The 13,468-nt window shown below is 44.8% G+C and overlaps 1 protein-coding gene across 1 annotated transcript; it reads left to right on the forward strand.

The window, feature by feature from the left end:
* Nucleotides 1-2,971: 2,971 nt before the first annotated feature.
* On the forward strand, nt 2,972-8,456 carry APLNR (apelin receptor). Its single transcript, XM_081920141.1, has one exon. The coding sequence runs from the start codon at nt 4,655-4,657 to the stop codon at nt 5,762-5,764; it is 1,110 nt and encodes a 369-aa protein (XP_081776267.1). The 5' UTR covers nt 2,972-4,654; the 3' UTR covers nt 5,765-8,456.
* The last annotated feature ends 5,012 nt before the right edge of the window (nt 8,457-13,468 follow it).

The raw sequence follows: 13,468 nt of genomic DNA on the forward strand, positions 1-13,468 counted from the left end.
CACAGGCTTAAAATAGCAATTTAGGGGTGAAAAAATCCTGTTTGTAAGATTCTCAGAATAATCCTGTTTCTGGTACAGGAACTGAAGTCAAGGTCTGTTCCACGTGTCTCTTTGAATAACTCAAGCGTCAGACGTGATTATGACACATCTTTAACCTCTTTAAAATAGGATGGGATTGTTTTCACCTGCACAGCTCTTCCTCCAGCCTCCTTGACTCCCAAGACATGCCCTGACTAGTAGAAGCCTCTGAATTTCAGGAGATAAAAGTCCATTAGATTGTATGGAGTGACTCTGAGAAATGCTGGAACATGAAATCTCTCAATTTTTTTTAACTTTGAGGCTGGTGATGGAGCATAGCAGATTGTAGTCTTTATGTAGAACGCGTTTAGAACTTCCAAGGTCAAAATATACTTATTGAACTTAAGATGGTGGGCATGAATGGGAGATGGCTGTTGCTCTCGTGTCTTGCTTGGGGGCACAGAAGCATTTGATTGGCCACTGTGGAAATTGGGATGCTGGATTAAATAAACCCTCTGTCTGACCAGCAGGCACCTATGTTCTTATGCAATATGGAAGCAGTATAGACCCAGAAGCACTGGGATCAATGTCCTTTCCATCAAGAGACAGGCTACCCTGATGTGATCTATGTGCCACTTAAAACAAAATGTTCATGCTGACTGGGCTGGTGGTTGTAGTCCCAAACTGTTGGAAGGCTAGTGAAAACAGTGCTTTCAGTTAGTTGCCTGCGTGTTTTAAAACATTATATTGAGGGCTTTATCACCTAAACTGGCTTTCCTACACAAAGAATTTGGATGTGTGTACATGTGCAAGCCCATGTGTTTGTCACATGTGACCCGCTCCATGTGAGAGTTTCATAATGTCCTCCATGGAAATTCATTCATGGCTTAGCATTTCTGAAGAAGTATTTCACAATATATAGCTTGCCTGCCATAGAATTGTAGATCTTGGCTCGTGAAGCACACATACCGAGGTTTATTCTAAATCGTGTTCTCATTTCAAATGAGGCAAAAGAGAGGCTTGACATTTTTGGCTAGTTCCTCACATGAAGTGGATATGTTTTCTAGAAATGATGATGTTCCCAAGGGCTACCTAGTGATCTACAGTCACTGTGCCCACTTACCTGGGAATAAGCTTCATTGCACTCAATGAGGCTTCTTTTGATGATAGTATAGGATCACACCATAATATACTGATACCCAAGTTCATCTAGTGGTTTTGATAATGTTGGAAGGGGGCCGTGAACAGTGAACCAGGAAGTCTCTGGTTCAAATGTCACCTTTTGCTATGAACTCACTACTTAGTTAGCCTTAGGCAAACTGATAGGCTCAGCCACTTGGCCATCTGCCATACAGGGCTAATGATTCTGACCTACCTTGTATGCTTCGGAATTACTGAAAAAAGGTGTATGATTCAGTTGTGCTAAATAACTCTTAAATATTATTGCAGTAGGAGACTTGGATCTCCCACTAACCATGACATCATGCTTATTCCCTGGTATGTGAAGAGGAGAATGAGATGGGCTACCCATTGGCAAAAGGATCTAGACTGAATGTTTTCCAAAACAAGAATGGTATTTGATCATTTAATGATCATCAAAGCTGGCCTGCTACATCAGTACCACACAGGCTCACTATGATTTTCTACTTTTCAACAAATGGCTTGCATGATTTGGGGAAATTGCTCCCTTGACTAAGCCAGACATGCTTTCTTGTTTTTAATTTCCCATCTGTAGACCTGAGCAGATATCTGTTGTTAATCCTTCCAGAGTGAAACAATAAGAGGGGCAGTGTGTTGCATTGGTTGGATGAAGACTGGGGAGACCAAAGTTCAAATCCCCCACTTAGTTATGATGCTCACCTTAGACTGGTCACCATACCCTACCTTGCAGGATTGTTGTAAGAATAAAATGGAGGTGGGTGGGAGAAGATTTGTATACCACCCTGAAGTCCTTGAAGGCAGGCAAATCACAGTCAAGATAGTGTAAGCATTCTGGGTCTGTTTAACTAGATCAAAGTACACTTCTTTCCTAGTTTTCTTAAGCAATTGAGAAGTCCAGCATTTCAGGGAGGAAAACTTAAGCCTAAACAGCATAGAGGCTGTCTTGTTATACTGATGGTATCACAACGCATGCACTATAAACATAAGAGAACTGAGGCTGACTAGGACAGATATCAGTAGTTATCAGGCAGACCAGCAAAACACAAAGAGCAGATAAAATGATCAGAAAGAGATCAAACACCAAAGCCATACGTGACCATAAGGCATGGCATTCTGGTCAGCACAAAAGCCATTTTTTAGTACAATAAGCCAGATGTTCTTGGGAATGCAGATAAAATCCAATAAGAAATGGCACTACTGTAGACACTTCAAAGAAATTGATTGTAGCTGCTGTTGACTATTAGCAAAGAGGGTCTGGTCTTGTCCTGAGATCTCCTGTGACCTGGGTTCAAACTAGTCTTCAGAGTAGACTTTTTATATGACCTTTTGGCAAGACAGGTCAGAGGTACCATTTCAGGGGCTGAGTCTGATAGGGTTTCCTGCAACTCTTTCTCAGAGCTCTTCCAGATTCTCCATATTTGTATTCATCTCAATCAAAGGTTTGTAAGTCAGTTTGTTTTCAATCAACACATGGAATTTCTGTTTTGGTTTTTACCCTAAGTATGAGGTAAAAGGTAAAGGGACCCCTGACCATTAGGTCCAGTCATGGCCGATTCTGTGGTTGTAGCACTCATCTTGCTTTATTGGCTGAGTGAGCCGGCGTACAGCTTCTGGGTCATGAGGCCAGCATGGCTAAGTTGCTTCTGGCGAACCAGAGCAGCGCACGGAAATGCCGTTTACCTTCCCCCCGAAGTGGTACCTATTTATCTACCTGCACTGTGACGTGCTTTTGAACTGCTAGGTTGGCAGGAGCTGGGACTGTGCAATGGGAGCTCACCCCGTCATGGTGATTCGAACTGCCGACCTTCTGATCAGCAAGTCCTAGGCTCTGTGGTTTAACCCACAGTGCCACCCGCGTCCCTATAAGTATGAGGACATTGCCATTTTATGAGACTTGTGGTCCTACAAATATTTTACTCTGCAGCCTCATATTAGAAAGAGAGTTAGCAGGCTATAGAGACCATCGTTCTTTCTCCTGTGGGTAGTGGTAGTGTCTGGTTGGAGTCACCTTTTAGTTAACAAACTTCATTTTGGATTCCTTAGTAGCACATGCAACATACATATGCCACTCACAGCTGATGTGGTTGCTGTGGGAAAACTTTTACTGCATTAAATGACTGATGCAGGAGATGGCAAGGATTGATGCCCACATCAGTTACGGCCGATTTCAGATAAATTATTTTGTTTGGAAAAATAGAAAAGATCTGGATTTCAAAGTTCTAATTCAAGATTGCAGCAATATTTTTTTATAAAAAGCTATTTGGAGTTTGTTTAAAAATAAATAAATAAAACAATGCCATTGATCTCAGAGGTGCAGAACAAGTAAATCTGTTTAGTCCAGAGGAGTGGCAGCCAACCTCTGGTCATTTTGGCAAGGGTTCTTGGGAGATTGTGTTCAACAACATGGGCCAGCACAGGTTCCCTATCCTTGCCCTAGACTGTGGGGAGAGAGTTCCTAGATCAATGACGCTCTTCAAATGTTTGGACCCCCTGTAAATTCCACCCCTCCTTAAAGCTTGGAAATGCATCTCGTATACTCTGCACACACCAAGCCTTCTTTTTCTCATCTCTGGGACCAGTCACATAAGCTGCAGTTAGGCTTGAGATGTTGCTGGAAGGATAAGCAGCATCTGCATTTTGTCTCCAGCTTATCTCCATCCTTCCCAAGGACCAAGCAGAATCTATTTAAAATTCAGATTGGTTTTGCATCCGCCAAGCTCACTCGTGACACTATCCTCGACCCCACCAAACCTATTTGCATGAACAAATGCCACTCAAAATAAATACAGCATTACTGCATCTAAGTAGGATTGACGTAAGTTGATGCTTTCTTTGCTTTGGGCACTCTTTTGTTCCATGTTGCACTGCTCTTAAAACTAAGAGAGGCTCATGATGAAACTGACAGACAAATTAGATCAGGTTAGCAAGGCGTTTGTGAACTGGGGCAGTGAGCCTTCCTTCCACCCGCACCCACCAGCATCTCTGGTTGGACTTCAGCTGCATTCCACCCCCCCCTTCTTTCTTCCTTTTTTTTTTTTGCTCTGGAGAGTTTAGGATGAGAGGATGTGTATGGTTTGTTTGCAAGTGGGTGGATACAAATGACAGATGGAGCTGCCCAGCACTGCAGGGGGTCAAGTCCTCCAATTCACATAAGGATGTTGAGTGAAAGCAAAGGGAGGGGTGGGAAAGGGGGCTGGGTCGCCTGGATTTTAAGGCAAATCCCAAGGAAGGAACTGCAGCCTCCTGAGTGTGTGTGTGAGAGTGAGGAGGAGATGACACACAGGCTGAGCAAGCCCCTGGCCAGATCTGCCTAAAGCTGTGATAAGGAGGTGCAGGAGAGGCAAATGAGCTGAGACCCTGGGACTTTTTCCTCCTTGCAACAAGGAAGGAACTTGTACAGAGTGGATCCAAATTGGTGAAGGATTCTACAAGATTGGAAGAGAGGCCTCTTCCACCTTCTCCTTCTTGAGCAGGCATGGAGTCCAGCAATGATACCGACAGCTACCTGGAGTGTGACTACGAGGAGTGGAGTTCATCCAGGATCCTGATCCCCTCCATCTACTTGCTGGTTTTCTTCCTAGGCACCACCGGCAATGGCCTGGTGCTATGGACCATTTTCTGCGGAGGCCAGGAGAAACGGCGGTCTGCAGACACGTTCATTGCCAACCTGGCAGTGGCCGACCTCACCTTTGTGGTCACCTTGCCGCTTTGGGCTACCTATGTCATCCTGGACTACAACTGGCCCTTTGGCTCTTTTGCCTGCAAGCTCAGCAGCTACCTGGTCTTTGTCAACATGTACGCCAGTGTCTTCTGCCTCACAGGGCTCAGCTTTGACCGCTACCTGGCCATCGTCCGCCCCATCGCAAATGCCAAGCTGAGGTCCAAGGTCAGTGGGCTTTTGGTGACCCTAACCCTCTGGGCCATGGCAGTCCTCCTAGCCTTGCCAGCCATGATCTTCCGGAGCACCACCGTCTTCACCGGGACAGACAAAGTGACGTGTTACATGAATTTCTCCAGCGTGGCCACCGATGAGACCGAGCAGGTCTGGGAAGCAGGGCTGGGCTTGTCTTCCACCCTCCTGGGCTTTGTGCTTCCCTTTGCCATCATGCTGACCTGCTACTTCTTCATTGCCCGCACCATTGCCAGCCACTTCCGAAAGGAGCGCACCGAAGCGCTGAGGAAGCGGAAGCGCCTGCTGACCATCATCATCGTCCTGGTGGCCACCTTCGCCGTCTGCTGGCTGCCCTTCCACTTTGTGAAGACCATCTACATGCTGATGGACTGGGGGGTGATGCCCTTGTCTTGCGGCTTCCACGCCTTCCTCAGCAACCTCCACCCGTACAGCAGCTGCTTGGCCTACATCAACAGCTGCCTCAATCCTTTCCTCTACGCCTTCTTTGACCCCCGCTTCCGACAGGCCTGCGCCGCCGTCCTCTGCTGCAGCCCAGGGCATTTGGCAGGATCTGGCGGGGACAAGTCGGCCAGCTACTCCTCCGGCCACAGCCAGAACCATCTGGGGAAAGGAGCAGATGCACAGAGGGAGAAGCAGTGCCCTGACAGCCAGGAGACTCTGCTCCAGGGATAAAAGCTGGACTATGCCACACACACATGTAAAGGACTTTGGAGATAAGGGGCTCTGTTTTCCTCTCTTCCACCCTCTTCTGTGGGCCCTTCCTTTCTAATGCTATTTTCTTTTTCAGGGTTCCCTTACCGCTTCTGACTTAAACCCCATTCTGCCTTTCTTTGTCTTTCTCTGCCCACCACCTCGTCCCCTAAACCAGAGCTGGAAAAATTGGTGGTCTTCAATTGTTGCTGGACTCCACCTCCCATCATGGCCCAAAGGTCAGGGGTGATGGGAGATGTGGTCCAACATCCATGTTTAAGTTTGCCACTTGACCTCTTCTTAGGATGGAATATCCTGCAGTGATGGGATGAGCTAAGCTCCCAAGGAACAATTAGGAGCTCTGCCAGCTGTTCTGGAGCAAAAAATACAGGCCGTGCTGCTGAAACATAACTCTGCTAGGCACTGGCTCTGTCTCCTGCCCCATAGCACTTTCAATACAGTTTTGCTTCTGTCCCCCCCTCTGCACATCTGTGCTTTTTATTGGCACGGGGCTATGGTGCAAAGATAAATTTGCCTTAATTCGTGTTACTTGACATTCCAGTAGCACGGCAGCAGGAAAGAGGGAGCAGAGATGAGTTCCTTAAGAGGTGACCCACTGTCTTAGGAGGCTTGCAAAGTCTGCAATCCCACGCACACATAGTTGGGAACAAGTCCCCTTAACTCAGACTTCTGAGCAGGCATAACTGGGGTTGCACAGATTGTTTGATCACTGAGGAGTCAGCCTATAACTTCTAGGCAAATCCTGGGCATTCTAGAAAGGCAGCAATCCCATGCGCATGAAATTGACGGGACTCATTTCCAATTAAATCAGGACAGGATCATCCAGTGTGTCCCACTGGGTTCCACTGGGCTTACTTTCAAGTAAGCAGCATAGGATTTCAACCTTGGGTAAGGATTTTTAGCTTATGGTGAATCCCGCCCTCCCCTGGTTATAGAACCATAAAATTGTAGAGCTGGAAGGGACCCCAAGGGTCATCTAGTCCAACCCCCTGCAATGCAGCAATGTCAGAATTCATTCTGCCCCACACACCCTAAGTAACAACAAACCTGGGAGTAATAACTTATTATCTGTAGCTGGCTGTTGTTATTTTTTTATTTTTTATTTTTGCTGCTGCTGTTGTCTGAGCCAGCCTCTGGTCAGGATTCCCTGCCTCTGCTCAGGTCCCCCCCCCCACCCCAATTCATTCTTCTTGTCAGGAGACACTTGGGGATGTGATTGATTTACAGCTCCCAGTTGCTCTAGACCTCCGCTGGAGCAAAATGACCACAGCTCAAGGAATGTATCCTTTTAAAGATCCATCACCAGGACTGGCACCATGGACAGAGGTCTCTGGCCTGCTCCCTGTACAGTGGTACCTCAGGTTACATACGCTTCAGGTTACATAAGGTTCAGTTACTGAATCCGCTAACCCAGAAATATTACCCCGGGTTAAGAATTTTGCTTTAGGATAAGAACGGAAATCGTGCTCCGGCAGTGTGGCGGCAGCAGGAGACCCCATAAGCTAAAGTGGTGCTTCAGGTTAAGAACAGTTTCAGGTTAAGAACGGACCTCCGGAATGAATTAAGTACCGTACTTAAACCGAGGTACCACTGTAGTTGAAATGTGCCTTATAAGATGCACGGAGAACAGATACCAGGCTGCCCTTCCCTTTGTTCTTCTCCCTCTTTTCCTGTCCCTTAACACCCCCTCCCACTTTATTTCCTGCCACAAGATGTGAAGGAAAGATGTGAGGTGTGAGAAACTATCTCCCCTTCCTCACACACACAATTATGGATGGTTTAGTAGGAGTGACTTCTTGGGTTTTCAGTTTTTTATGGTATAATCCCCCACTTTCCCCACAACTCACTGGGAGCTGGTTTCTCCCAGAATGTGTACAGACCCCCCCCCCTTTGCAGGCAATATGAACAGAAATGGCAAAATGCAGTTACTATTGCATATGAGCTACCTTTTAAGGGGGTTGGGACCAAATGGCAACTTTCTGATAATTTCCTTCTGTTCATTCTCCAGTTTAATATATTGAGCCATGCATCAAAATGCTCCAGAACACTATTATAGGCATGTTCACATGTTGCATTCAAGGAGTGTGCAGTCTGTGTACCTGTCTACACATATAGTGGAGCTGTACATATCAGATAGTTACACTCTTTTGCACAAAGACTTGCAAGTGTGTAGAGAAAGCTTGTACCTGTGCTCTCTGCAAGCTATGAACAAACCTTGAGGAATTTGTCTGTTGGCAAAAGGTTTATGTATGAAATGACCTTAAAAATGCATTCTCTGTTCTTATTAATCTAGAGACCCGAGGACAAAATTGCAAAAAAAAAAAAGTTTGAATCTCTCACTTGCTATATTTTTTTATATCTGAATGATTATTTTAAAAACGACTCATGTTTAATTTCTAAAACTTTTTTTGTATAAGATTTCTGCTGACCTTTTAAAATTTTAGCAAGTGCTGCAGACTGGAAAGCGGCTTTTAGCAATCAAATATCTGCTTGAATAAAGAATAGCGAACTGGGAAATGCAAATGTTTTTGTATAGATCCTATTGAAACAAAAGTATTCATCATCATTATTTTTTTTATCCTGCCTAATCCAAATTCATTTCCCACCTGAGAATGTAATGTTCTGTTGTTGAATTAAAGAATCTTAAAATGTATGACATCTACATCTTTGCTGTCTTCCTGGGGCAGGGTGGGGGAGGGGAATCTCTCTCCCAGTGGTAAAAATAGATGTGCAGATGGCTCTCGTTCTGGAGAGGACGTGCTGCTGACTGAGGCTGTGATGCATTTAACAGAACCAAGCGATAGAACTTTCCCTGAATTGTACCATTTCAGGGTGCAGGTGGGAAGTTTCATGTTTAAAAAACTCCCCGGATATAGAAAGGTAGCATTTCAGGGAAAATATGAGGTTGAACAATTCTCCATGGTATGTTAGTTTTCAAGATGAAGAGAAAGTTTTAGATAGGTGGATTTAAACATGAAACCCCACCCCCAGCTGCAACCTGAAAAGCACGCAATCCAGAACAAGCTTGCCCACTTGATTTTGGCTAATGTCTAAAAGGGTTTTGTGTGTGTCAGCTTCTTTCTCCTTGGACAGAGAAAGTGCACACCCTAATTTGGATTATTTATGCATATGTGATGTGTTTCTGAGCTGTCAATGCCCTTGTCTTAAAGCCTTGAAAAGACTGTAGAAAGGAGAATAGGAGAGGGCAATCTGGTTAAAATTCCTCTTTGAATTTTATTATGATTGATCTCATGCTGCTATTAAGCTTTCTCACAAGCTTGATTGTAGCACTGGGGGGCAGGATGTAAAACTTTCCTCTTCCTGGGATGCTCCTTGTGCTGCTCAGCTGACTGGAGAACAGCTGAGAGTGGTGAAAAGGGGAATAGACTGCAGGAAAAAATGTCAATCATCTGGGATCTCACCCTTCTTCCTGTTCCTCAGCTGATCAGTGGGAGGGCATTTTGTGGGGGGTAAGAGGGCCAAAAGGTAACAGGGGTGGGTGGGTGCAGATAGCACAGTTCTGAACAAGAGATGGTGTGGGGGGAGGTTCTTGGAGATTATGCATATTGCCCAGAGAACATACAAAATGCAGTCAAGATATGGCCTGTTGGAGATTATCACCTAATTTCTGGAGAATATACAACATTCGGCTGAGATATGGACATTCCCTAAGGCTTGTTGGAGATTATGTACGTTGACTGGGAAATGTGCACAGTTGCCTTTTATGTGCATATTCTCCATAAGGCCTGGTAAATGTGCTTAATGTCTGGTTGTTATGTAAATTAATTGCTCAACTTACATATATAGTGAAGGCACTGGCTCTGGTGTTTAGTGCCTATGGATCATGTTGGTGCTTGCCTATTGTATCTGGAACCACCCAGGTGTCCATATGGACACCTCTCCTCTGGATGCTTTAGGGGAAGACTTGCCCATCCATGGTGGCATTGCCCTCTTTGCTTCCTCCCACTGCAGAAACATAGCAGAAAGCTTCAGAGAGCAATGTTCCCAGACAAAGCCCCAGCTCAAACAATCTAGTTTGCTCTGCTACCAGATTCCTTGCTGGAGCCAGATGCAAGAGAAACCAAACATTCAAAATGCAAAAAGAGATAAAAACTGATGCCTGAGAGCAAATAACTGCTAGACGCCCCAGTGTCTTCACCACAGAATTCTTGAACTTTCCACTTTCAGATTCCCAAAGAGTGTCACTCTCTCTTACTCTTCACCATTATGCTTTTCATCAGTCACAAACACCAATGATGTCTCCTAGGGCTCCCAGATGTCTGCTTATCCCACAGACTTCTCCAAGAAAACTCACTCTTTAGTGCTGAATCAAAGCAAACATCAACCGGTTTTCAGCAGATTGATGTTTCCTCTGATTTAACAGAGCGGGTTTTCCCTGGTAAAGCACTGGGACAAGCAGAAAACAATTTGGAATCGTGCCTAGAAAGCATGGGACAAGTGGAAGCCTTCTCATTCTTTCATTGCTGGGCTCTCCCCTATTCCCGCTGTCCAGCTAGCTGATGGAGTGGGCTGTGACCCTACATCTACTTACCTGGGAGTAAGTTACATCAAACTCTGTGGGGCTCTCTTCTGAGCAGAGATGCATGGAAATGCATTGTAACTGTATCTATCTGACTGCCACCATGCTCCCCCCTTTTCAGAACTTTGCTATCACAACTATTTTGAGTGTAAAACTTATTTTGGGAGTGAGATGTGTGCTAATTAAAGTGGGTATGTTGGTTAAATCTAAATCTAAAATGGTACTTTATGTGTCATAAGACACAATTAACAGAGCTTCTCAAAAATTCTTTGGAGCGGGCACACCAGTAGGTTAGATCGGTAGATTGGGGATGCAGCTCACAGCTTCAATCCTCAGCATCTCCAGGTAGGGTTGGGAGAGACACCTGCCTGAAATTCTGGAGAGCTGCTGCCACTCAGTGTCAATAGAACTGCTCTGGATAGACCAATGAACAGAGTCAGTATCAGGCAGCTTCCTATGCTTTGTGTTCAACTGATGATGAAGAATCTGACTTATTTGACTGCTTCACCATAACACTAAAGTGACCACATAATTGATACAGTGCACATGCTGTTTTATCAAGTTCCCCTGGCCTATGTGAATCCAAGCATCACAAGCTGCTTTTATACTATCCTGACATCCCACATGCCTTGGGCGCATCACCCTGACGGCAGCTTCTGCTATCTGTTGAGTATTAGGGCCAGGAAGGAATGTGCAGGCTGGGCTATATATTTCTTGGAGAAAGCACATGGATGCTCCTATGGGAAAGATTTATTCTTTATTATTTATGGCACGTCTATCCCACCTTTTTCTCCAATGAGCTCAAGGTGTTGCACAATGCACATGGCTCTCCAGTTCCACATTTAATCTCCACAACACCCCTGCGAGGTGGGTGAGGCTGAGAGGCAGGCCCAAGATCACCTGGTGAGTTACATGGTCTCCCAGACTTACTCTTTTCCCAAACTGGGAGCAAGGCGAACAGCAACGTGGACATACAAAATGACCGTAAGCAAATTACCAATGCCACTATCAAACGGTGGAGGATATGCAGCCGTTTCATTTCTATCTAGCCTGCACGACTTCACACAGGCATAATAACTGAATCCCCTGTTGATGCTCTGCTTGTGTGAAACAGCTGCATCAGGTCAGCCATCAATGGAAGAACTTTCCCACCACCTGAAGAGTGCTTGTTTCACCTATGGAAACAAGCAGTTGACACATTCAGCAGCCGCTCAGCCAGTGATGTGCATGTTTGTGTGAACTGGCTCTCAAAAGTCCTCTGCTGTTCCATCGGTTTCTTCTCACCCAACAAATCCACCTAATTATTTCAGCTCTTCCTTTGTAGTCTCCTTGTCCTGAAAATAAAGAGGGGCAAATGGTGCTAAACCACAGAGCTGGCAGCTCTGTGATACATTTGTCATCAGGACCCTATCAAGTCAACTACAGGTAGAGAAAAGCAGAGACAATTTTGAAGGGGGGGGGGAGGAGAGGGGCTTCGGCTGATGGAACTTGCTAAGTGAATTCTGACTGTGAATGGCTAGCTGCATCAAGAGCAAAAATAAGTGAATAAACTCCAGGTTTGGTGCACAAGTTAAATGAATAATGGTCGAGGGAAATGGATATGTTTAGTTTTGAAATGCTGTTATAGAAGAGGCAAGAGAGGTGGAGGTAATATTTACGAATGTCTAGGAAGAAGAAATGAAAGACTACAAAAGGTGCGGCATCCATTGATTTGAGGGTAAACCTGGCGTTCTCTTGCTACAGTGTAAGAGAAGTGAGAACAACAGTAATAATGAAGGAACAGCGTTGGGATGGCACAGTGACTCTTTCATCCCTCTCTTGCTGCTTCGGGAGAGGTGTGGATTCTGGGCTGCATCTTGAAATTTTAATGGGTACAAAGTTGCAGCCAAGCATTCCTTAAATGTACCAAAACTACCAACACGATCACTTTGAGTGGTGGATTAGTGAGTTTTTTTTAAAGGTTGATTTACTTCCCCATGTCCCTGAAATTGGATCTGTTTACTTTGCCTTCCTTCTGTTTAGTTTCCACTTCAAGTGTTGCAAAATGTTAATTTCTTCCTGGAGTTCTATTAACTGCGTCCCTGGCAATTAGATCAAAGCAGAGCCAGCATGTTGTATAATAGTCTCTCCTTAAAATAAAACAAAGGTTTTAAAATCTGAACTGCTAGATCAAGGCAGAGTTCCCGCCCAAAGCTTCAGCATTCGCAAATTAAATAAAATAGACTTTGTTAAACCTGAACTGCTAAGTAGTTAGGCAGTGGCTCCCAGTTCCCATCCCACCATCTCCCATCTTCAGTCCCAAATCCACAGAAATGTCAAGGACCACCTGAATGATGCTTGTGGCCCACACACCAGTTTGGGAATCCCTGGTGACAGAGTTTGTCAGAAAATTTCATGGCAAGGCCTTAATTCCCTTTTCTCTGACTGAAACAGATGCCAAGATCAGACTTCATGTGCAGAGTGGCCTTAAAACATGGCAATATGAAGTATCTTTAATGGCGGTGGTGGGTTTGGGGGGGAGGGAGGGGATACCACGTGAATCAGTGCAAAATAATAAAATGTTTATCCTGGTTTTCTCACTTTGATTTCAGTAATAAGAGACAGGGCTTATCCTAAAAGGCAGCGTACTAGCCAAAATAGCCACCCCTGGGATTTTCAGAAGACAACAAGTGCACTTGTGGGTACCAGGCCACATAATTCCACATTCTCTGGGTGACTGGGATTAAGCCAGACGACTGTTTATCAAAAAGGCAATTTACCTCAGTGCTTATGTGACCTCTTGAATTATAGATAACTATTTAACTACGTATTTACATCAAATAGTACATTTAATCCTTTTGTTTAGGGAGGCTAACCTTGCTGGTTGGTTTATGGCACTTTGCTGTGCAGTTCACTGCTGGGGGGGGGGGGCTTTTGGCTGAAAAGTAGTGTATAAGTTAACTGGGATTGGGGAAAACCAAACAAACAAACAAATAAAACTTTCCATTTGACAGTGATGACTAGTACTCTTTCCCCAATACTCTTTAACCTTTTTACATGCTCACCGCATATGAAAAATGGTTTCCTCCGTTTCTTTACAATTCCAACACAAATCTGATTCTACTTTATACATCTTAAGCAATCTA

The sequence above is a fragment of the Podarcis melisellensis genome (assembly GCF_964234715.1).
Source record: "Podarcis melisellensis genome assembly, chromosome: 1".
NCBI lineage: Eukaryota > Metazoa > Chordata > Lepidosauria > Squamata > Lacertidae > Podarcis > Podarcis melisellensis.

What these genes read in the sequence shown, in the direction of transcription:
- APLNR (XM_081920141.1), top strand. Translation starts at nt 4,655, where the DNA reads ATGGAGTCCAGCAATGATACCGACAGCTACCTGGAGTGTGACTACGAG.